Below are 25,883 nucleotides of genomic sequence, written 5' to 3'. Positions count from 1 at the left end.
ACCCATATCTTTAAGTAGCCTCCATAATGACAGTAATTGTGAGAACTCTTTCCTAGCCACATAAGTTGGATAGGCTCTTACAAAACTGTACAGTCTGCGGCATTAGAACCTTCAGGAAACTACAGCTCTCTTCTCCTCTGATTTGGCGAATGTGTTTCTTGCAATGACATCAGCTCAGTTAAAGGTGAATCTGTCTTACTGCGAACTAATATTGTAGTGAAAGCTCTTTTATCCCGAAAACTAAAGCAACATAATAATATAGTATTATTACAACAGTGATAATGTCATTGAAAACCAAGTTTACGTACTTGTAAGACTGAAATTCCAAACCATTTTTATCCCAAGGGTCTTGGCGACGGGACAAAAAACTTGACTTGTTACTAACCTGGTAAGGGAGTCGGCTTCTTCCCACACCGAATTCGGTATTCATTTATTGCGTTTTCAATCTCCTGCAGCTTTCTCACTGCATCTGTGAAATCTTGCTTTCGTTTTTTCTTCACGGTTTTACACAGGTCTGGCTCATTGGCAAGTTTCTTTGCAGCTTCCACCAGCTTTTGCTGTATTAGGAAATTGCTCTCCAGCTCTTGCAAAGCAGGGTCCTGCATTTACACAACGATGCTGTTTCAGTTCTGTGGACCCTCGCTCACGCTCACACGTACTGGCACTGAGTCAGACTTCTCGTGCATTCTCAAACCAGATGCTCTCTGGGAATAAAATCTCCTGGTTTCACTGCACAGGTAGCCTCAAAACGTTCCTCATCCGTTTACATCAACTCCTCACCCTCTTTCCCTTTCAAAGAAGGGAATGGCCTTTCATTTATTTAGTGGGTGGGTAAAGGTCCTATTTTTCAAGAAGGGATTCTTAACCCAAGAGTCAGAGATGCAGAAGGTTGTTTTCACAGGCATAGCTTTACAGACGTAAATTTGGGGTTGATTCCTTTCTTTGGGGGTTCCTGACTGTATGACCCCAGGCACACTGCTTAATTCTTTAATGATTCAGTTTCTTTTTATTGTAAAATGAAAGTAACATCTACCTCACACAAGTATATGTGCATTCTTAGTGTAGAGCTGGGTATACAGTGAGCACTCAATAAATAGCAAAGCTCACTCTATTATTGATGGGAACTGCTATCATTTTCTAAAGTCAAGATGGGTAAATTTCTATAAGAAACGAGGAAGGCCACATGAAAACATGCAATGAGAAAGCACATTCTCTGTGGGCTAACAAATCTGCGGCCTTTGCTCTACCTGCGTGCCGGACACGTATTACCTCACTGAATGCTCCTCGCCTCCCTTGGTGGGAAAACAAGCACTGCACCCCCATTTTGTAGGTGGGAAAACGGAGACCTGAGAATTAAGACTTCAACGAGGGAAAAGTATTTGCCAAAGGCTGCTGCCTAGTTTGAAGTGGAAGAGTCTAATGCCAGCATTCTTAATTCTTACGTTTCTCAGTTTATGAACATTTGGGGTTTGATGAGTGCTCTCTGTGTTTGGAAGAGTAATAACAAGTTTAACTGAGCTGTGCAGAAAAGAAGGAATTCCATTTGGTCTCTATTATCACTTTCAACTGGTGAGATAAAAACGCACCAACTCAAAACCAACCGCCCGAGTGGCCCACGCTCGGCAGACAGCGGCTCTGTCTGTTCACAGAAACGGCGGCTGGTGCTCATACCTCTTCACTGGGGAGCAGGTTGTCATCTAACTTGAATGCGGTGCCCACGCGCTTCCTGACCTGCGGAGGCTTCTCACCGATGCCCAGCGGGTACTCCTTCGGCATTTTGCCTGTGAGCTCCTGCGGAACAGAACAGAGCGACAGGACGATGGACGCTGGCCGGAGCTGCCAAGTGCCATTTGAAGAGCCCCCCAAAGAGAAGAGACTCACAGCCTCCCGCAAACAGATCTTCTTCAGCTCCTCAACTTTTTTCAGGAGCTTTTCTTGTAACAGCTTTTCCTTCTTCTTGAGTTCTAGGATTTTCTCTCGCTTTTGCTCCTCACTCACTTCCGAGTCTTGAGAACCTGGGGGATTGGAAGTGGGGGCAGGGAAGGTTTACCCAGGGGATGTTTCCTTCCTTTTCAAAGGACAAAGGATTTTAAAGCCAAATCTGCTATTAAATAGTTTATTTCTTTTCTCCTTGTTCGTGAACATAATAAAAGGAAACGGGAGAACATTTTCTCATGCTCCTGGGCATCCAGCGGAGCCTGGTAATGAAATGTGCCTTCTGCGTTTTGGCTGTCATTTTTGGAGCAGTAATAAAATGCTTAATGTCCTAGACACACTCGAGGACAAAATTAACTTTTCTGAGCAGGTGAGATGTTCCTTGAGACAGCTGCTTAGAATGTTCTTTCAGAAAGCAAGCGAGCAAGGCAAAGGGATAGTCTGTGCGTCAGATGCACAAGTTGACTGTGGGATTTTAATGGGAAAATGCATTTTAGCGAATACTTAGTGACAAAAGGTTCCAGGACTTCTTGGGAGGAATAAGAAGCTGATGGACTTTATCAGGAGAAAATGTCCTTTTAAGCTGCCCCTAGGCACTCACTGTCTCTGCATCTGGTGTTACTTATGCAACCTGACTATATTTAACTTTATACTTTTTGAAACCAGTTTAAAATTTTTATTAAAAACTTCTGCATACTGTAATTTAGGTATGCTTATTTATTCCCCAAATAATGGGTTAAAAGATTCATTTAAAAGTGGTTTAAACAACAACAATAGAAGTGAAATAAACTAAAGATTGCTGCGCTCTCGCTAACCCCGCCGGTTACCTGAGGAGATCAAGCTGCCATTGCTGGCCATAATGAACTGGCTTTTTGCCTCCAGAGTGACCAGTTTGGAGGTCCTCGGGGCTCCCATCTCTGTCAAATCCATCGCGATGTCGTCTAAACTTCTGGCTGAAGGAATTTTTGCCTAAAAGGTATACAACATTGTGATGGGATTCACTCAATCAAGCCTCTGTCAAATTAATGAGTAAATTACTATAGAATAAAAATGTCAACATGGAGGACAATTTAGAATTTTTATACATATACTAAAATGATACTCTTCAGAAGAAACAAGACTTAGGCTTTGTAGCTAAACATATTTATAACGATGCATGATTGTTACGGCATAGTTCAATCATTAACTTTAAAACATTACCAGTCTACATATACACACAATATTTTTAATCCTCACCTAAAGATATATCTTTGTTGATTTTTTAAAAAATATTTTTATTGATTTCAGAGGGGAAGGAAGAGGGAGAAAGAGAGAGAAACATCAATGATGAGAGAGAATCAGTGATTGGCTGCCTCCTGCATGCCCCCCATGGGGATCGAGCCCACAACCCGGGCATGTGCCCTTGACTGGAATTAAACCTGGGACCCTTTAGTCCATAAACTGACTCTCTATCCACTGAGCCAAACCAGCTAGGGCTATTTTTATTGACTTTTGGGGGGGGGGGGGGAAGAGAGAAAGAGAAACATTGATCGGTTGCCTCCCATACAAGGCACAACTGGGGATGGAATCTGCAAACTAGGTATGTGCCCTGCCTGAGAATCAAACCCATGACTTTTTGGTGTATGGGATGATGCCCCAACCAACTGAGCCACCCAACCAGGGGAAATCTGACAACTTTTGAATCAGGTTCTATATTGCTCTTTTTTTAAATATAAGAAAAATTAAAACAGTTGGTAGTAAAGTTTTAAAAAAAACCCTACGAGAACAAAAAACGATGTGCTTTCATCTTTTCTGAGAATGCTCATCTTTTAAACAGGAAGCAAATGAGGGGCAGGAGCTTATTCCTACAGAACCCCGTCTAGTCACTTACTTTGCTTTGCTTTCGGTCCAGGTAAAACTGGTGCTGACTGATGGCCATCACCCAGATGGACTTGATGAGCGAGGAGTGTGCATACCAGGTTTGCACAAAGAGGCCGCTTTGCCCAAAGGTCCTTCTTGATACCGAAATCCTGAAGATGAAGAAAAGCACTCAAACCGCTGGCTTCTGGCCCAGCATGGCACGAAGTTTCCAGTGAGTAATGTAATAACATCTCCCTCGTTGTTTTCCTGCCGCCACCCTCATGCTGACAGCTCTGAGTTTCTCCTTTCATGACAAAGCCCATCACCCTAGGTAATAACTCTCTGTAAAACTAGTGTATTAAAAAATGCATGCACACACTCAAAGGCAGGTAAGGTTAGTCAAATTAGAAGCTGTGCTAAAAACACGCAGCGAAAACCGCCACAAGCAGGCGGGAGTAAATGGGAGACTATTTTAAAGACAGAAACGTGGGGATCAGCACTTTCCTCAGGGAAAGAACATCGAGGCTCTAGACCAGCGGTCCTCAACCTGTGGGTCGCGACCCCTCTGGGGGTCGAACGACCCTTTCACAGGGGTCACCTAAGACCAGCGGAAAACACATATATAATTACATATTGCTTTTGTGATTAATCACTATGCTTTAATTATGTTCAATTTGTACCAAGGAAATTGGGGGTCACTACAACGTGAGGAACTGTATTAAAAGGGTCTCGGCATTGGAAGGTTGAGAACCACTGGTCTAGATGGACTTGTCTGACTCGGCACCATCAGAGGATGGACATAACGATGTTGCCTGAGAGTTCCCAAGTCCAAACCTGGTCCAGACGGCTGCCTGTGCACACACCAGGTGAATCGGAGGACAGGGTGAAAGGAAGGAAGGATGGGGGAGGGGAGGGAGAGAGGGACCAACGTTCATTTGTAGGAATTCAGGTCATCATTTTGTGAAGGGCTGTTTCCCCCATCCCCGTGTCCTCCGAATAGCCATAAATGTATCAGCTTGGAGAAACGACAGTCCTGACTTTCATTAATGGTGATCACTTGGCAGCTGTATTTTAAAGTGATCAGGAATACTCAATTTCAAAATGAGCAAGGGATCTGAACTGAGATATGCAAATGGCCAATGAGCACATGAAAAGATGCTCAGCCATCATCAGTCATGAGGAAAATGCCGCTTCCCACCACGAGGATGGCTGTTAAAGAACAACTCAACTAAAAGTAACAAGTGTTAGGGAGGATGTGGCGACAATGAACCCATATGCACTGCTGGTGCGAATGGAAAACGGTGTCGCCGCCTCGGTAAACCTCCGCGGTTCCTCCAAAGGTTAAAGAGTCAGCCCTCACTCAACAGCTCCAGCCCCAGGTACAGGCCCAGGAGAAATACCCACACATCCGCGCAAAAGCTGCAGGTGAATGTTCGTAGCATCCCTCAGAGAGCCCCCGGGACCAAGCAGAGGGAAAGCTGGGACCCTCACCTCCGTGGGTCGTGAACTTCAACAGCAAATTTTTTCTCACGGAAATATAAGTTCTCCAGCTGTTTCCACTGGAACAGCTAATAAATTAAGAAAACACAAAAACACATATGGCTTTAATTTATGTTAAACTTTACTGCATCTAGAAATCAGCTCAATGAAAAAAATAATCAAGAAGGCACACTGACAGTAAGCACGAACATGTGGTGCGGTCTTTTTACAAACCAACGACAACCTGAAACCATTTTATCCCTCCTTTTGACAGTAATTTCCACCAACTCTTCCTTGAACAATAAAACTACGCACCGTGGGGAACAGGCACGCTCTTTCCCCTGTGACTCAACGCGATGAGAGGTGGTAAGGAAATCCTCCCAGGTTCCGGTAAGCACATGCCTCCTGATCAAAGATGCTGATTCACATTTAAATGGAAAGATATTCAAAGGGACTGAGGGTTCAGTAAGACCACGGATTACATTTCAAAGGAAAGCAAAGTGAAAGTAAGCCAGAACCCCCAGCAGGGGCGATTCTCCACCACCAGTTTCCTTGCCCACGAGTGTTCCCCTAAATGGGGCAGAAACCAGGAATTGGAGGCGGGGGTGGGTGGGGGTGAAGGTGCAGAGCCCCTTGGTGCCTGAGCCGGAGCCTCCGGGGTTTGTAACTTCCACATCCCCACTGCTGACGCTCTAATGCGGCCCCAGAGCTGTTTGCCAGTTGATGGCGAAGAGACCCTCCTAGCAATGTGCTTTTGAAAGCCACACAACTTGTAAAAGGCAGCTCGTCACACAACTCATTTCCTGGCCCGTGACTCATGTCAGACCTTGTGCTAGCCGGAGCCCCGTCTTATCTCTTGGACTTCATAGAATTCCTCTACTCCGACCCTAGTCTTGATTATTTGGGAAATGATAGCACAGTGGTTTCATTCCATTACTAGACTTTGGCTGGGTTTTTAACATACGTTCAAAGAACCTTCATAGAGCATTTTAATGATCCAAATAACTTCTCTGCAACGCACTATCAGTAGAACCATTTCCTGAAGCACAGGAACCCAGGTATTCACAGACATGTCAGCTCATGCGAGAACAGCGTGCTCTAAGGGTCCTGCCCACATGCAGCCAAAAGTGTTCAAACAGGAGACAGAAGTGTCCCAGCGAGACCCGCCATCCCAGCAGGGAAGCCACCAGCCCCCGGGGCACAGCGGCCAGCTCCAGCCGTCGCCCAGGCGGAAGGACTAGTGAAAGCTGAAGCTACGTACCGGTTTCCTAAAATGTCCATGGATGTGAGGCTTTCATTTCTTTTAATCCAGAAGTTCCCAAAATGGGACAGAACTGTGAGGGAACCCCTCGGGCTCTATCCACCTCCCTCCCGGACGGCAGCCGGGTGAGTCTGAGCGAGTTTCCTAAGACTTAGGCGTGACTCAGTTTCACACAGTGAGCCTCCCACGGCCGGCCGCCTCGCCGGCAGACAGCAGCCGCTCTTATCTGGGGACACCTCCCCGTCCCCCTCCTTCCTCCCACCGACCGGTGGGAGAGAGCAAAGTTCTCACTGGCAGGCTTTCCCGGAGAGAGACTCGGCTTTAAGGGGGTACAGTGTCCATGCAGACGATCTTCCCGGGGAGTAAGTGGCTCTGGGCGCAGGTAGATTTCAGCCGAGCGGCCCGGGAGCCATTTCTACCTGGTTACTCACCCGGGGCACCAACAGGTTCTACAGGAAGAGCCACAGCGAGCGCAGCTGGGTTTCCCTTCACGTCCATTCCCACACACATGAGAACCAGGCCGGGCTGGAAACCCGATCTGCCAGCACCTCCCCCAGCACTCGCCCGCTGAAATCCTAGCGCCTGGCGCCTGGCCTCCACTCAGCCGTCCCTGCATGGGGCCAACAGGCCACTTCCCTACCTGAAACCTTAAAGTTTCTGCAAAAAGTGATTTCATGGCTGTGCCTGTGAGAGCGACTTGGGATGACAAACTCGATTTGTGACAGTGGGTGCCCTTAGGGTGGGGACAGCAGAATGTACAGGGGTAAGTGGTACAGAAAACTACATTACAGTAATATCTCACTTCTTTTATTAATAAAAACAAGATGAAGTGAATATGATAAAATATTAGTAATCGACCATTTAAGTGGTTATATAGGTGTTGGCATTTTCTTAGCACTATATTTTTCAAAGAATTAAAAGAAATGAACATTTCTCAAATTAAAGCAATATGCTTACATAAAACGAACATAGGTCAGTCTACTTTATGCAAGAGCGCTTGTCCACCCCCTAAGCATTCAGAGGCCTCTATTTTAGACACTATTATCATTATGATTATCAGTGATTGGGATGTGAGGAAAATACTGTTGGTTGCAGCCGCCCTAGAGCCAGCTGGCAGCTGGAGACAGGCTAGCTGTTCTTTGGAAATTTCTGGAATCGTTCTTCCTTGTGCCTTTATATGACATTTGTGCTCCTGATCTCAGAAAGGCAGATGGAGTGGCAAACGGCAATGGAGCTGGGGCGGATGGTTCATTTACTGGACGGGCGATCACCCAGTCAGCACTCCCGGGCAGCGCCGGCACGCAGCAGGCCGCTAACTCATTTTCATTCCCTTGCTTTCTGCCACTGTTTCCCTTAAAGGATAAATCAGAGCCCCTCCACAGCCCACGTCAAAATCATAAGATTTCAGACCAATGAAAGGAAAAGGGGAAACTGGACAAAGAAACATCCCCAGCTGACCTGACGGTGTGGCCGCCCCACTGAGAAACGCTCATGCAGTAGGCAGCACTCTCAGTCACCGGGAGTGTGAGGGCCCAAAGAGACCATCCTGCATTCGAGGAAAGAGGCGAGAGCTCGAAGGCGAAGGAACCGACCTTCTGTCATGTGTAACAGTTGGTGCCCATATAAGGTAGGACTATTACCAGGCATAATGTCTTAGGGTAGGACAAGATTATTATATATATTATTTATGCACATGTGTGTATACGCACACACATTTGAAATTTTCATATTAAAATTGAACACAATATTTAGTCCAAGCCAAAATTACCATTCTCAGAGATCTAAAAGAAAAAAATGAGTTTTGTTTGCCTTGCAACACAAAGGTAAGAGTATGAAACTAGACTGCTTTATAAAGTGATCATTCAACAAGCATAATAACAACCGTTTGTTAGTATTTATTATTGTTTCGTTGACACTCTCTAGTAGCTATAAGTTAGAAATTATGCTTTTTTGGGAATCTATGGTGGAAATATTATATGACAGAAATAAAGCTACATGTTAGGTCGTCCAACTTTCTTTCTAACCTACACCCGTCTAGAATGATCCATCGTGCCCTTCAGCCTCCAAGGAAGGAAGTAGATGACAACAGAGGAAATAATAGCTGGGATTAACTTTGAGACTGCAAAATAAATAGACAGGAAAGGTAGGAAAAGGAAAAGAGGAGCAATAGAACAACGACTTTAACAAAGAGATCATCAAAAAGCTACAACAGGAAGAGAACACATCCTCAGGTCAGTAAGCATCCTGCCTTACAAAAGAAAGTGACAAAAATTTAAAAACTGATACAAAACCAAAGCAGAGTCAAACCCTATTTGAGAGCTACATTACCAGTCATATTTTACCTCTTTTATTAAGTATGCAACATGTAATCACAATAATCCTCAGATGTAAAGGAAGTTGATGGTTCCAGAAAAACTTGCCACCCATTATTACACTTTATTTAATGAAATGCATGGGTTGGATATTTAAGCCGTTTTCTTGAAATCTACCCTCAATTACTGTAAACTTAAAGAACCAGAAGAAATCACCTCTTCCCCATTCCCACCCCACGATCTCGGTGGTTCCCTAAACCTGAAATTAGTGTCCTGCTGGAAAGAAAGGCTGCAGGAAAGCACGGGGACTTTCAGGAGCCTCGGTGATGCACACGATAGTGGCTTGTGGAACCATTTACTCATTCTTCTCGAATCGACCAATGTTTCTGTCTGCCTTCTATGTGAGCAGTTCTGTTCTTGTTGGTGAATCATGGCCAGGTCCCCTCTCTCGTGGGGCTTACCTGAACCAATGGGACCCAGTCAGACTGCCTTGGTTTGCATCCCGGTTCCACCACTCGTGTTTTTTAAAAAAATAAATATATTTTTGTTGATTTCAGAGAGGAAGGGAGAGGGAGAGCGCGATAGAAACATCAATGATGAGAGAGAACCATTGACTGGCTGCCTCCTACACGCCCCCACACTGGCGATTGAGCTGCAACCGGGGCATATGCCCTGCCGGGGATCGAACTGTGACCTCCTGGTTCATAGGTCAACACTCAACCCCTGAGCCACGCTGGCCGGCCCACCACTTGTATTTTATTCGGCAAGTGCTTAAGTTTCCTGAGTCTCAGTTTCCTTACCTGTAAAGTGGGACCAACAGCGCCTGCCTCACTGGAAGGTCCAGTGAGCTTATGCTTATGAGACACTTAGCCCAGTGCTTGGCTCGGAATAGATGTTTGGTAGTGACAAAGCTACTTGTACTGTTCGAAGGCCCTCAGTCCAGTCCCTGAATTTGATCATGCCCTTATGCAGATGGAGGCGGCCACTTAGTAGCAGGCACAGAACGAGAAGCAGCTTCTGGATCCCAAAGCTGCCTTTCCACTGGTGAGCAACAGCCAAGTTATTTGTTGACACACCTGTATCACTCAGGCTTCCAATTCTGTGAGTTTCTGTAAAAACTGCGGTATTTCTGTTGATTTTATCAGTGGTTTCTGAACACACCCTCTAGGTAGGAAATGTGTTCACTGATCCTGCACCATGGAGGTCACAGAGGAGGAGGGAGTGGTCAAGGCACGCCTCCACCCCAGGGGGACGCCACCTCCCTCCGGTCTCGGTGCTCAGTGCAGGAACGTGCCCCGGCAGGTGCAGAAATGCTGAGTGCACCTGCCGCCGGCCACAGGGACCTCCTGGGTTTTGAAAGACAGAAAAAGCCTTTGGACAGAATGGATCAGAGTGTCTTGTTGAACCTTGACAAACAAAGTAGACACCACCCAAAGGTTTAACACTAGGCAAGGACAGGAGAGATGTCACTGAGGCTTTGACAAAATACATATACAGTGGAACCTCGTTTCTTGGAGTTAATTCGTTCTGGAAAGCTTTTGCAAAACCAAAATTTTTTTCCCATTAGAAATAAAGTAAATTGAATTAATCCGTTCCAGACCCTCAAAAGATTCAACCTTTCTTATATACCGTACATGTCTAATGTACTGTTTAATCTATAAACACTTTAAAAACAAAAAGGACATGAAATGTCAATGAAAATTTGACAAAACGGAAAGGAAATGTACAGTAAAAAATGAAAATTTAACCATCATTGTAAGCAGCAACAAAAGCAAAAAATAGCACGAAAATGTTCCCAGCACACTGTCCTGAGATTGTAACAGCGGTGAACTGACTGACTCGCGCCTTCTCTCCTTTGTCACCGAGAGATGCGTCACTTATCGTACCGGGGTCAGCATGGGAGGCTTGTCAGGTTGAGAAGCGGATTGTTGGAGAGGAGAGACGTTCCGAGAACTGAGGTTCCACTGTGATAGCACTTATAACACAGGTTAACCATTTAACTGCAAATCCACCTGGAAATGACTAAATCTGGGCTGGTCACAGCTGTAGTGTGTGATTGACATCAATGACTCGCACAGGGCCACCCTCTGCAGTGACCCGAAGAAAATAAATCATGGTATCATTGATTTATTCCTTTTTCATTAAAAAAAGGTTACACTTGATGAATATGCTGTTCATGAGCCAGCTAGTGGACCTGGTTTGCCTCCTGAAGTACCACAAAAATAGAATTTTGCCAGATTATAGGCATTGAGAAAACCAAATTGACCTCCCTCTACCCACCCAGCCATCTTTCTGTCCATCAATTTTTATGTGACTGAGATGGCACCTTCCCCACAGCTGGATGGGAAGGTACTGCTTTTAGTTCCATTTTATAAGAGAAAACTGAGGCTCACACAGGCTTCAGCAAACTGGCCAAAGTCACATCCCTAAACGGGCGGATCCGGAATTCCCAGCCATGCAACCAGGCTCCAAACCCCCAGTGCCTCACCACAGCTGCCACCCGACCTTTCTCACCGGGAAGAGCGCTCTATGGACATTTGTGTGTCAACAAAAAAAGAAAGAAAGAAAAAAGCAGTAACTCCCAGTTCTACCTCACAGGAAGGAAAATGGACTCTGAGTCCCTCGCATTTCACTTAGACCAGCAGTTCTCCACCAATAATGACTTTGCATCCCTCGCCATCCCTCCACCCCAGGATGTCTGGAGGCCTGGGGCATCTTGGTTATGATGCTGGAGGCGGGTGCCACGAGCATCTTGTGGGGACGCTGGGGATGCTGTGGAGCACCACCCCGCCCGGGACAGAACCCTGGCCCATGTCCCAAGAGCAGAGATGAGAAAGCCGCCGCAGAGGGTAAGTTGGTGACGTGCCTGTGCGCTGTCAGGGGAGTGTATTGCTGAGGGAGGTAAGCTTTTTGCTCTAAAAACAACACCTCATCAACCAGAAGAGGCCCTGCTGGAAGTGCCAGGGATGCCAACCTCGAGTTCCCTAAACACCCAAATGGTACACACTCCAGGGGTGAAAATTACTTCTTCACAGGTGATGTCATTCATTCCTTACACAAAACTTCCCATCTTACATGCAAGGAGTAAAGTTCTGGTAATTTTGAAGATGAAGTTCTGGGTATCAGGAAATGCATCACATTAAACCCTGACCGTCTAGGAGGATGCTCCTCCCCACCCCCTACCCCCCAGGTTTCCTGTGGCTGAACCTCTCGCCTGGGGCTGAGGTCAGGGCTTCCTGTGCAGAGGCGCCTTGGAGCGCTCTCCTCAGGCACCTGATGCAGCCAGAGTGGACCGGCTGCTCCGGGCACCAGCATGGCATCCCCTCTCATGGGTTGGTACCTAGTCTGGTTATTATATTTTCAACTATATCCCTAATTTTGAACATAATTCTGTCTTTCCAGATAGACTGTCAGATCCTTGATGATAGGAACTTGGCTTTTTCCTTAAATAAGATAAAGAATATAAAGTACTAAGCTTGGGGCCCTTGCAAACAGAATGGCCCCAATAATTTTTTTTTGAAAAAAATAAAATTGGTACATTGCACTGTCTTTCTAGAAATTTGTTCCAGAAGGTGGAATGATTTAAAATGAAAGCAATCTTGCCCGGCCGGTGTGGCTCAGTGGTTGGTTGAGCATCGACCTATGGACCAGAGGTCACGGTTCAATTCCCCATCAGGGCACATGCCCGGGTTGTGGTGCATGCCGATCAATGATTCTCTCTCATCATTGATGTTTCTATCTCTTCATCTCCCTTCCTCTCTGAAATCAATAAAAATATATTTTAAAAAAATGAAACCAATCTTTAGTCATAAGCACACATGGACAAACCTTTACTGTCTGTGCCCCTTCACAGAACAAGTCTTCACAATGCTATGGGCACTGTTTGGTTTCTCTGCCTTTGGACGAGTCAGCCCTATTAAAGAGCTTTCTCTATGTGCCAACAATTCAGCCATTTGATAAATGCCGGGAACTACAAGGGAAAAGACAATGGAATCTAACGGCTTTGCCTGTCCAGCAGGCGCTGCTCTTCCTCAAACGCCCTCTCAGCTCCGTGGGGAACACTTCCCCGCTGAGCTCTGGCTACAGTGGCCTCCCTCCTGCCCCTGCGTGCATACTGTTCTCTGACGGGGACACACCAACCCGCTCCCCACAAGCCCGGCTCCTCACCCTTCAGGCCTCAATTGGAACGTCACCTTTCTCAGAGCGGCCTTCCCCAGCACACCCTGTCCTCCACTCATCTCGTTAATTTCCATCAGAAACTACTCAAAATGCATACTTGTCTTTATTTCTTGTTACTTCAAAGGAACCAATACAGTGGGACAAAAACTAGTACTCTCCCTCAGAATCGATTTTTCTGCCTTCTTCTCTAATCTTACTTGAGAGTATGTCTTTTTAGTTGATGAGAGAAAGAGAAACTCATTTGCAACCTGAGTATAAATCTGACCAGAAATCAAACCCATGACCCTTCTGTGCACGGGACGACACTCTAACCACTGACCCACACCAGCCAGGACGTTCTTCCTTCCTCCTAGTAACAGAACACCTTGAGTCAGACCTTGCCATGGTCACCTGGAGCCTGCACTCTCCAGCCCCCTTGCAATTCGACTTGGTGACTTTATGAAAAACATGGCTGCTTGCCTTGGATTCTTTCCATTTGCCTGCTGGTTTTGAAATGGAATGGATACTTGCCAATGTCCAACCCATTCTCTGAGAGTTCCCTGTCTTAGAAGAGCTGCTTAAAATCCTACCTGTGATTAACTGCTGCCCAGTAAAGTTCCTACAGAGCATGTGTGAACGGACAATGTCTGCTGAGTGAAGGAACTCACGGGCTCGCTGGGTTCTCGGAATGATCTTTGGGGGACATGCAGTAGACAGAATGATCTGAACTGGACAGTGAGAAAATAAAAGCCCAGGAAGGTTGAGAAACAGCTCCACGTCAGCCAGCCTGTACGCAGGAGTGCAGGGCTGGCTCGCACTTCAAATCCAAGCTTCAGGATTTGAGTTCTCCACCCACTGAGTCTGCAGAAAGCTGTAACCATCAGATTGATTATTGGTGTGGCTGAAGTTTAATTACACATTTAACAAACAGGATGGACAGGTCTCCCGCTGACATGTGGTGACTCAGTTTTCCTCTCCACACTGCACTGGATTTTGTGTTGATGTAGAAAGTGGGCCGGACGGGCCGGACAGCACGCCTCCCCTCCGATGGGGAGCCTCACCTAGCATTTGAGCAGCGTCAGAAGCGGTCTCCTAGCGGAGGCCCTGGTGAGGCGGTAGTTGTAGAAGGGCAAGGGGAGGCTAGAAAGGATGGAGATGGCTCTGCTGAGAAAAACAAGCAAGTCACTCTGAGTTTAAGTGAAACGAACTCTATACTTTTGAGGTAAAGAAACAGAAAGGCATTTATAACTTAACATAACTGGTCTAGGCATTTGGGACTACCAATAGTTTTTATTTTTATTTTACTTATTTATTTTTTTATATACCAGCAGTTGTTTTTTTTTATACCAACAGTTTTTTTAAAAACCAATTAACTGAAGGCTGAGAACCTTTTCTCCTCACTCCGTGATGCCTGGGGCGATTGTGAGACTTTCTCAACCTGACATAATGCAGAAAGATACTAATCTGAAAAAGCATTTTACCCCACCGCGGCATCCACGTCTGACAGTGTCACCGGCATGCCATCTCTACTCCTCATCGCTGACTGGTCCCAGGTGGGACTCCTCACGGGGGTAGAAGGCAGTCAAAGCGTGACTTTGATCAGCCACTGACCCCCCGGTCTGCATCTTGTGAAGAACAGACATTTTCCTTGAAGTACTGAATGAACCATAAAAGCCGAGAAGAAATACAAGTCTGCGTGTTTCCTTTTTAAAGTAAAACTTCATCATTTTTAAGTTCAAATGTTCTGCATTTGAAATGCAGTTGAGTTCTGGTGTGCTTTCACATTCCCTAAGAGTTCACAGTGACACATTTTGTGCCCAAAGGGAGGATTAAAAAGAAAAACTGCTTATGACCTGGATTTTTAATACCCTGAATTTTTGTGGTTTGTAATTTAAAATTTTTAAATTTTCTCTTAATTTGCATCATGCAGTAGGGCATTGTTGCTAATGAACTGGGAGAGGCAGAGTGCTTACCAGCCTCTGAAAACAAAAACTTTGAGGGTGGCCCAGTGTTGGAGCTTAAGGGCTGTGGGCCTGTAGCAATGTTGGGTCATCGTCTATCCAAACACTGATCCAAGAATGTTCCTCCTTCCTTCTCTTGTGTCTCTCTCCCTCGCTAACAACTACTGGTTACTGAGTGATGGCTGTGTAATCTCATCTCCTCCTTATAACCACCCTGGGCGTTTGGTGGCATTACCATTGTGCAGATGAGGAAACTGCGATTAAAGAGAGAGTCAGCAACGTGTCCAAGGTTACCCAGCAAATAGACATCAGAGACAGGCTTTGGGCTGCTCCCCAAACTCTTCCCTTCACCAGTCTACTACAGAACTGAAGGCAGCTTGGCCCATGACTGGCAAAGGCCTGACAGTTAAAATACCTGAAGGGCACCTGCTGGCGTTCTCGGAGGGAAGACAAACACAGGCCCCCACACTCTGGCTAGAACGGACAGACATTATGTGGAAAGGACACAGGACTCAGCCTGTGGATTTGGACCAACCCTTTTTCAAAACAGCCCCTTGGCATCTCTTGTTATTGGTAAATCTCCCTCCTTCTGGCCTGTTTTCACGCCATATAATTATGGCAGGCATGTGGTTCAAGAGGCTGAGCATGTCCAAGGCCTCCCATTCCAGCCTTTGTTTCATTCGAGTTGGCCAATTTGACCTTCATTCATGCTGGGCCATTGGTAACTGGCTGCGCACAGGTCCATGCAAACAGCTGGAGCACGACCTTTTTTTATGAGTCTGCTCTCACATTCTTTAAGGGATGTATTTTTCATCTGTGCCAACTGGGCCAGGACAGGGACTCGTAAAACAGTCTCCCTTCAATAAGCCCTTAAATTGCTGGGCTGTGGAGAAATGAAGATATGAAAGCCAAGCCCATTGTCAGGTTTAACAGGAAGAAAGGAGGCATACGATGTCACAGAGTGGACACGCTTAAGTAACCAAGAAGGGGAAGGCAAGACAGTGATGAACACAAGATGGCCCGTTTAGGGTTGAGCTGGATGGCTTGTCTTGTAAGTGAAACAGGAAAACTCTGCAAACTGAAAAGAGGAAGTGGCTTCTGACCCCTGTCTAGACTCTGGAATGAATAAGCACACCTGATTATGATCAGTGTCACACAGTATTGACCCATTTCTATGAAACTGTGAAAGGCAAGAAAGGCCTGTGGCTCATGAGCAAGAGAGAGACCAACTGCACTGTTCGCTGTACACATTCCAGTCCCGTTATCTGGGGGGTGGGGGTGGGAGGGGGAAGGCTGGCTGTGCTCAGGAGAAGCATGTGCAGGCGGTGGGAGGCTCAACTTCATCAGCCACATTAGCTAAGAAATGACTTGTGAGCCAACTGAAGTTATATTTTACATGCAAGTTTCGAAAACCAGCAAGACTCCTGCATGTTATTTATGTATTTATTTTTTGGATATATTTTTATTGATTTCAGGGAGGGAGGGAGAGGGAGAGAGAGGTAAAACATCAATGATGAGAATCATTGATTGGCTGCCTCCTGCACGCCCCCTACTGGGGATCGAGCCCATAAACCAGGCATGTGCCCTTAACTGGAATCGAACCTGCGACCCTTCAGTCCGTAGGCTGATGCTCTATCCACTGAGCCAAGCCAGCTAGGGCTGCATGTTATTTCTTAAAGTAAAATTAAAGGGAGAAATAAGTTAGCAAAAAATATGTTAGCACAACTGAGGCCTACCTTAAGAAGACATGATTGGTCATAATTTGATCTTACAAAATAAACTAGGGGTTGGTTGTTTCCTTGGCTGGAATTCAGCTCCAGCCCACCCTCCCCGAATGGGAACACCATAAGAGGCATCGAGAGGGAGTTGGTGAAATACATTATGCTTCCTCTTAATGGAACACTTGGTGCGTTACAAAGAGGGAAAAGAGGCCTGAAGAAACAAGACGGAGCATGGTCCGTGGGCAGCCAGCTTTCTTTTCCGCTGCAAAAGCTCACCACACAAACTGAGAGAGTACACACAAACCATTTACACATGCCTTTGACACTGGCCATCACAGGGGTCCCAGGGACGGAGAAGGACTTCCTGCCCTCACTGGCCTGTTTCTGTAGTGTTTGCTTTTTCTGGTTTCTTCTACAATGAATACTTATAACTTTTGGTGAAAAATTAAAATATATAACGGTACATAAAAATGATTTTGAAAAAAAGTATATGGCCCCCTCTTTTCTAATTTGGACTTAGAAGCAAACTTTCAAGTAGTCCTTACTTCCCTTGATCTTGGTCACAGAGCTTACAGAGACAATGTTCTGTTTGTATGATTACACACATGCCCTCTTACTGCCCCTCCCTCGGACGGATCTCAGGTGTATAATAATGCCCTAATACTTGTACTGATACTTTTGGATAAGCCTCAATGCCCAACCAGTCTGATCGGAGAGCTGGCCAGGCTTGGAAGGGCTGTGGTGGCCCCGCCCACCCTTTTGTGTTATCTGCATCAGTTTCACCACCATAAAATGGGGAGAAAATAAGCTTTACTTATTCTCTCAACTGCAAGGAAGATTGTGAGCAGGGATGGAAGCTGAAAGGACACTTGCATAAAGGCATGAGTAAGCCTTTGAGTCCTTAGGATACCGACAGGCCGGGCAGCCGACGTTATCCATGCGCACTCACCAGCTCTCACCCAGGCAAACACGTATTGTCTACTTGTGCTTGGGTTGAGAGCAACAGCTTCATCATCCAATTTCAAACTGAAAATAATGTCACTTATTAGCTATGAAAACCCAAACCAGACAGAATGTGGCCCTTTACAAAACAGTGCATAACTTACTTTTCTTTACAAAAAACATACATGTGTAGTGTGGAAAATTGGGAAACAAAGATAAGCAAAAATAGCAAGAACATTAAAAAGATCACTCATAACCACATTACTGCGAGGTAATGGCACCAGAAATTTTGGCTTATTATGTCTTTACAATTAATCCATCTGTTTAGCCACCCAATTAAATATGTATCTGTATCTATGTGCATATACAGAATTAATAAAAGAAATGGCATCATCCTGTTCATCCTAGCTTCAGACAGAAACCTCCTTGCATGCACTTGTGAACTAGGCTGTGCTCAGAGTTCACCTCTGTACACACACTTCACGCGTAACCGGAGCCTTCCCGGAACCCACCGCTTCACTAACCAACGATTTTGCCCAAGACTGTTCTGTGCCCCTTAAAGCCATGCTCCCAGCCCTAGAACCGCTCAAGGTGCTCCGAGGAGTCTGAAGCCATTCACACTTACTTTCCGAGGTTTCACTTTATCTTGTAAGTCATACTGGCCAATTCCTTTATAGCTGATTCCAAGCCACCAAGGAAGTCCTTGTTTATCCTGGAAGATGGGAAAGCATGAGAACCAAGACCTAATTGTTAAGTCGTCTGGCGGTGGCCTAGCGCTCACCAGGCCCATCCTTTAACAAGTATCGGCAAGTCAAAGTCAAGCTGTCTTGGTAAACAAAACAGTACTTAAGAACCCAACTTGTTATTAAAATGCCTTCTTAGAGTTTCTTCAAATAAGACCTTTAAGTCAAAACAGACCAATATTATTAATACCATCAAAAAGACCGAAGTATTACTGCTTGGATTAAACATATGGAGAAGAAATGAAATCTAAGTAATTCAACTAAGAATTAATCCAAAGTACAAACCCAGTTATCTATTTAAAAAAGAAAGAAAGAAAGCTCTTTGTTCTCTTGATTAGTAACCAGCTGCAAAGGTCAGGGAAGTTTCCAAAGATGTAAAAAGTGGTTATAAGTCCTGATGTTTGTAATACACTTAACAGTGAACATGGGAATACTGAAAAACAGGATGTTTGAATAATGCCTGTGAGGTATACACATGGGGAGAAATTTTTTTCATAAATTTATCTTTTAGGTCTTGAAAGCATAGGGTGTATTGACATAAGGAAAGAAAACTTAGGCTGGAACATATATCTATATGCAAACAAACTAAGAATCAGTAGAAATTAAAGTTGCATTAGTACACATATTTAGTACAGGGCGTCCCATTAGGCAGGTATTTATTACCCAATTCCCCACCATTTTGAATTGTAAACTTTGTTGGAATTTGAAGAGTTACTCAAAATTAATCAATTATAAAACTATTCTGCTTTCAAACAACACTCCCTTCTTAACCTGCTTTATCTCTTCTCACCTCACCATACTCCTTAGTCACTCTCTCCCTGCTTATAAACATCTGAAAACACTACAGAAACACAAAGCGTACTGATGGAAAATTGCATTTGCAAATCCTACAAAAAACGTGAGGATTTTATGAAGCTACTGAAAAGACATTGGAGAGTGCATGGTTCTCACATAAAGGCACTATCTAATGAATTTCTGGTAGCATTAGAAAGGTAAACAATTGGAAAAGAGAAAGATAAGTAGGAATAGCTAACAGAACAGATGTGTCAAGGAATGATCTGAATACCTTAGGACTAACAGAGGCTTTGGGAAAACATTTGAACATAGCAAGTATTTGGCAAAAATATGATTTATAATTTGCTAAAAATTACAAGATATCAAGCTTTTTATTCCTTAAGAAAAATCAATCTTATTCTCAATGCTCAAATTTCTAGATAATTTACATATATATGCATATGATTTATACAATTTTATAAAGCTGGTGTTCACTAACTCACAGAATGACATGGGCATCACGAAAGCCTTGCATGTAGAAACATTTACCTTTACTGCGTAATAATGGACTCCGTAGGTTGGTAGAGCTTCTACTATTTTCATATACCTGTGGAAAATGAATATATTATAACCTCTTATTAAAATAGAGGGCCCTTCTGGGGAAAGTGATTGAAAGAAATAAAATTTATATCTACTTTTCCATTATAAATGTCTTTGACTAAAGTAGAAATAAAATAAAGCATTCCAAGGAGTAATATATTTTACTTCATCCAAATATTAGGAGGTTACTAAGAAAACTTCAGTTTCAAAAACTTATAGGAAATGTTATTTTCTGGATATTAAGATTTCTATGGCTTTAGAAGCATATTGTACTGTATTATACATTCAAATTGCAAGTATTTCTTACACTAAGCACCTAATAATGCAAAGCAATGAGTGTCAACTTTTGGGTCATTCTCATAAGAAGTAAAAAATAAAGCTATTCCATGTATTATTGATTGTGGTAAACTCTTAGAAATATATACTCAACTCTTAAGTCGAAAATCTCAGAAATATACACTTAAAAAGGACAAAGTTTATTGGATGAAAACCTGATTTTTAAAAATATGCCCACTCCCCCCACCCCAAGTAAAAATTAGAGCAACAGTGCTACCATTGCTATTTTTAATTCAACAAGTATTTATTGTGTACCTCGAAGGCTTTATGGAGTGGACTAAATTGTGTAAGACTGCCTCTCAGCCTACAAAGAATTGAGGTTCCAGTTTGATGGAACTTGTTAATGACATTTGAAGATTAATTGCTCTGGACTTTGTAACCAATAATTTGGTGATTTTAAAAAATATATATTTTATTGATTTTTTACAGAGAGGAAGGGAGAGAGAGAGTTAGAAACATCGATCAGCTGCCTCCTGCACACCCCCCACTGGGGATGTGCCTGCATCCAAGGTACATACCCTTGACTGGAATCGAACCTGGGACCCTTCAGTCCGCAGGCCAACGTTCTATCCACTGAGCCAAACTGGTCAGGGCAATTTGGTGATTTTTAAAAGCAAATAGCCTACATGTAAATGAACATAGCGGTTAGGTAAATGTGCCAAGTTCATGCAGCAATTACACTGCATAGCCAGGATTCTAGCAAATCAAGCCAAATTTTATAGTCTAGAGCAGGGGTGAGGAACCTTTTTTCTGCCAAGGGCCACTTGGATATTTATAACATCATTCACCAGCCATACAAAATTATCAACTTAGAAATTCGCCTGCTAGCCCTAGCCAGTTTGGCTCAGTAGATAGAGTGTCAGCCCTGGGACTGAGGGGTCCCGGGTTCAATTATGGTCAAGGGCACATACCTTGGTTGCAGGCTCAATCTCCAGCCCCCAACATGCGAGAGGCAACCAATCAATGTGTCTCTCTCACATTGATGTTTCTCTCTCTGTCTCTCCCTCTCCTTTCCACTCGCTCTAAAAAACCAATGGAATAATATCCTCGGGTGCGGATTAACAACAACAATAAAAAGAAAATTAGCCTGCTAAATCTGGTCAAACAATTAACTCAGCCCCAAGGCCTTGGTGGAGCCAGACCAAATGATTCTGCGGGCCTCACACGGCCCACAGGCTGGACGTTCCCCACCTCTGGTCCAGAGCCTTAACTACCAAGTTAGACAGTCTCTTATTTGGAGCCACAGTGATAATGACCACAGGAAATAAAATGACTCTGCATTTAAACAAGGAGACTTCATAATATTCTAACCTAAAATCCCTCAGGAACACCTACTCCTGTATTTCTTTCTTTCTTTATTTCACTTCAGAAAATTGGCACAATGACGTCATATGTCAAGGATTCAACTTCAGAACCACTAACTTCTGATTTTCACCTTGAAGATCACAGAAAGTGTGTTATGATAAAAAGGAGACTAGTATGGCTCTGGCCAGGGAGCTCAGTTGGTTAGTGTCGTCCTGATACACCAAGGTTGCTAGTTTAATACCCAGTCAGGGCACATACAAGAATGAACCAATGAATGCATAAAAACGTGGAACAACAAATTAATGTTTCTCTCTCTCTCACTCTCAAATCAATTAAAACAAAACAAAACAAAACAAAACAACAACAAAGATTACTCTAAGATGTAGGAATACAGGGGAAATTTCAGTTCTCACATGCCCTGACCTATATTCAGTAGTGTTTTGTTTTTTAAAGTTCTATGGCCATAAAAGTTATTGCCATTACTATACCAAAAATGCAACATTGGTTTTTATAATTATAAATTTAGCTTTTATAATTCTAAAATTTTAATGTAGCTTGTGAACGATTTTTTTGAGAGAGAAACAATGTTGATTTGTTGTTCCATCTATCTTTACATTCATTGGTTGATTCTTTTTTTTTTTTTATTAATCCTCACCTGAGGATATTTTTTCTATTACCTTTTTTAGAGAAAGTGGAAGGGAAAGGGGGGTGGTGGAGAGAGAGAGAAACATCAATGTGAAAGAGATACATCCATTGGTTGCCTCAGCCCTGACTGGGGCCAGGGATGGAACCCACAACCCAGGTATGGGGAATCAAACGTGAGAGCCTTTGGTCCACAAACTCTAATCACTGAACAGCTGGCCAGGGCCATTGGTTGATTCTTGTATGTGCCCTGACTGGGGATTGAACTTTGCAACCTTGGCATATCAGGATGACACTCTTACCAGCTGAGCTTCCCAGCCAGGGCCCCTTGTGAACTATTCTTAATAAATGGATGGTAACTCTAAGAGTGGAAAGTGCAGAAATATATCAACAGTATCATGAAGAAACTCAGTAGCATGAAGAAACAGATTATCTAACACCAACGCTGTGTGTTCCACCGGAAGTAGGGTCACAAACCTGCAACCAAACATGGCCGCCAGACAGGGTTTGTTAGGCTCACGTTGTATTAAAATTTTCTTAAAATTACTTTGCAATGTTTAAAATGGGATTTAAAAATCAGAAGCTCCAGCTTTTCTTGGAAAATATCAGAAGATCTGGCAACACTAGGCATGAGTTCTGAAGCTGAGTAGCTCTGCCCAGGGCAAAAGCTCCCCGGTTCACACAGGCCCCACACTTGGCCTATATTCCTCAGCTTTGTTACCTGCCTGACACCGAGAGCATCTGAACTGATGACACAAATGTGGAACGAGCCAAGACATTTTCTAATTCATGGTAAGATATTTGTAATCAGATGAGGACAATAGACACACAAACTACACAACAGAAATCATGCCAGAGGCTTCTGTAAACAGAAGACATTCACTGATGTCTCAGCCAGAGGAAAGATGGATACTTACTGAACCACAGCTTGACCCCGGGTCAGACCTCTGGTTTTCAAATAATGCTCAATGACCCTGTCCTCACTGCAAAACAAGGAGACGGCGACGTGTGACTATGTGAGACACAGACTCCCGGGTGGCTGCTTGAGGAACTCCAGGGGGAAGGCCTTCCCGACTGGCTGGGAGAGAAGCTGGGGGACATTTCTGTAGACGTAGGTTCCTGGAGGATTCAAACCTCAGGCATTTGACTACCTGGTCATGATTTTTTAAGTTATATTTTATACAATGTATTCATATAATTTAATAACATTAATATGTTATTATTAACAACATTAATATTAATATATAATATATTCATATAATTTATTATGTTTTTAAAACTTAATTTATTAGAAAAAGAAACATAATATCAATTTATCAAAAATGAAAAAACTAGTATCTGTTGTCATACCTGAATGAAATAAAATAAATACAAAATAGTGTTAGTAAAGAGAACTCAATGGGTGTTAGGTATTCAAGACAGTTTCCTTACATTATTCAGAGAGATTTACAAAGAATTAAAACTGCTTCTGAGTCCGTGTTCAATCTAAAATGCTCTATTGTCACTACTTGGGGACACAGTGTTTGGGGAGAAAATCCTTCATTATTGTCTTGGATGAAACGTTGGCCTGACTGGGGAGAAACAGGCTGAAGCCCAGCAACCTTGGACATCATTCAGCTGTTGTGTCCTACTTTCAGGCAGGTAGCTTTCAGCCAGACTTCAAGTGGAAGCTAGGAGAGTACATGTTTTTATCTCTCTACATCTGGTAATCAATAGCCATTGGTCTTTTTTCTTTATTTCCTAAAATACTATTACTTAATGATGATTCGTTTAGAAGGTTCCAGACTGAGGATGCGACGCAGCCTCAGTACTCACGTTCACTGCTTACTTGGGAACTGTGTTCCAGCTTTCCTACTAACACTATCAGTGTTGAGTATTTATCTTGTAATCAGTTTTTAGTGGAAAAGAAAACCATCTTTAGGATTTGGAGCCTTCAACCAAGAAAAATAAAGTTATAGGTAATGGATAGAAGTAATTCAAAGGGGGGGAAAAAGTACTTTTACAGAAGAAATGTTATGTGAAAAATGGGTACTATGGATTCATTAAAATACAACCAAATAAAGTAATTCAAAATATACATCGGTTTCTGGCCACAGAGGAAACTATTTCTAGTTATTAAGAAAACCTCTGTCCAGGGCATTCTGCATTTTATAGCACGTCCCCTGCACCCAGCCAGACGCAGGCCAGGCCGCGTGACCCACCCACCAGCACTGTGCTCACCAACGCTCCCTCACAGGCCCTTCCTCACTCAGGAATATGGCACGTAGCTGGCTGCTCTTGACAAGTGACTCCCATCTTGGTACAAGGATTTCCAGGGACTGTGCGAAGATCCTTTCACTGAAAGGATCACCGTCTACTTACGGTGACTCTGACACATTGATGGGCAATTTGATATTGTCTTCACTTATATTTCTTTTAATCCCCTGAAAAGCCTGCTGTTCTTGTGGAGCTGTGATAGGCGGGTCACCTGCTGCCTTGCTCTGGCTTACCAGTAAGCGAGGGACGGGTGCTCCTGAAGAGTTCTGGTTGGAAAGGCTGACAGAGTCCTTAAATCTTTCCTGGCATTTTCATCACTAAAAAGAAGAGTAATACAGTAATGTCAGTCATGGCTCCCGACAATATTATCCAAGCTAGTAACCAGATGAAACCTGAAAAACAGCTACAGCACACTGGGCTCCAGTAAATGTTGTCACACACACAAGGCGCTGGTCTCTAACCAGAGCTAGCTCTTAACTCGACAATGCCCCATGGCATTTGATATTATAAAGTTTAAAAAGATGAAAAAATTTAAATAATCATATTAAGTTACCTTGACCCCATCTTCCGTATTCTCCCCATAAACTTGTAGCTGTTTTCACTATATATTTCCTGTATGCATCTCTATTATTACATAATTATTATTATTATACTAGAGCCCAATGCACGAAATTTGTGCAAGGGGCTGGACCCTCGCAGCCCCGGCTGCTTCAGCCCTGCCCCGAGGCCTGCCTCCCGCCCAAAGGCCCTGCCCACTGGTCAACTGGAAGGTCATTCTGGAAGGTCGTTCTAGAAGATCGGTCCGTTGTTTGGTCTAATTAGCACATTAGCTCTTTATTATATAGGATTGTGCACATTTCATATTCTACTTTTATACAGCATTTTCCCAATTTTGTTAAATACGTTCTCCACCTTTCTATAGTAGCCTCATAATTATCTTTAGTGGATACATAATATTCACCATGTTGGAATACTGGTTATCATAAAACCATTCACATAGTATCACTCATTTTTCATGTTACTGGTAGATATTGCAATAAAAAGGTTTATGTAGACTTTACATTAGATATCATTGCAATAAAAAGATTTAGGTAGACCTTCTGTTATTTTTTTATAACTCTAAAATTTACCTTCACACCCGCACCTGCGTGAGAGTAATAATAGCACCTACTGCATGGGAAGAGCTGTGAGGAGAAATCCCTGTAATAGGTGACTTGAACATGTGTTTCCACGGAAACCCAGGGCATCGCTGACATTGCACCAAGTGAACTGAAAGGCACCCCATGCAAGGTCAGCTGTTATCTAATGATTTAAAATGGCAAAATTCTGCTTATCCAGAGAGAAGGGTGTGGTGCCATGGGATTTCACCGCAGGGAGAGCAGGGAGAGCTGGTTGGGCCTGCACCGTATGAGGGCAATGCTCTCTACTGCCCAGCCCCTCAAGGAGGTAGTCCAGGAGGAGCAGGCCTGGCTCTCCAGGGCCGGTCAGAGCCCAGGACACGTCCCTGAGCAGCTACTCAAAGTCCTGAGCAAACTAGTGCTCCTCAGCTGAGGATGAGGAATGCCCTCCTTCCCACCGCGTTGTACCTTTGTACTCTGTGGAGAGTTACAGAGCCGGGC

The 25,883-nt window shown here is 43.9% G+C and overlaps 1 protein-coding gene across 1 annotated transcript in view; it reads right to left on the bottom strand.

Annotated features, from left to right (window-relative positions):
• Positions 1-25,883, bottom strand: part of FRMD4B (FERM domain containing 4B) — a 194,677-nt gene that overhangs the window by 16,159 nt on the left and 152,635 nt on the right. The window contains exons 8-17 of the mRNA XM_006769937.2: positions 24,498-24,581; positions 22,926-22,991; positions 19,675-19,732; positions 18,234-18,320; positions 5,266-5,342; positions 3,806-3,944; positions 2,763-2,904; positions 1,882-2,015; positions 1,672-1,791; positions 386-599 (exon numbers count right to left, since the gene is read on the bottom strand). Coding sequence (XP_006770000.1) covers positions 386-599; positions 1,672-1,791; positions 1,882-2,015; positions 2,763-2,904; positions 3,806-3,944; positions 5,266-5,342; positions 18,234-18,320; positions 19,675-19,732; positions 22,926-22,991; positions 24,498-24,581 — 1,121 coding nt within the window. The remainder of the gene's footprint in view (positions 1-385; positions 600-1,671; positions 1,792-1,881; positions 2,016-2,762; positions 2,905-3,805; positions 3,945-5,265; positions 5,343-18,233; positions 18,321-19,674; positions 19,733-22,925; positions 22,992-24,497; positions 24,582-25,883) is intronic.

This window comes from Myotis davidii, unplaced genomic scaffold, assembly GCF_000327345.1.
Source record: "Myotis davidii unplaced genomic scaffold, ASM32734v1 scaffold821, whole genome shotgun sequence".
Lineage (NCBI taxonomy): Eukaryota > Metazoa > Chordata > Mammalia > Chiroptera > Vespertilionidae > Myotis > Myotis davidii.
This window is presented reverse-complemented; position numbering and strand designations above follow the sequence as displayed.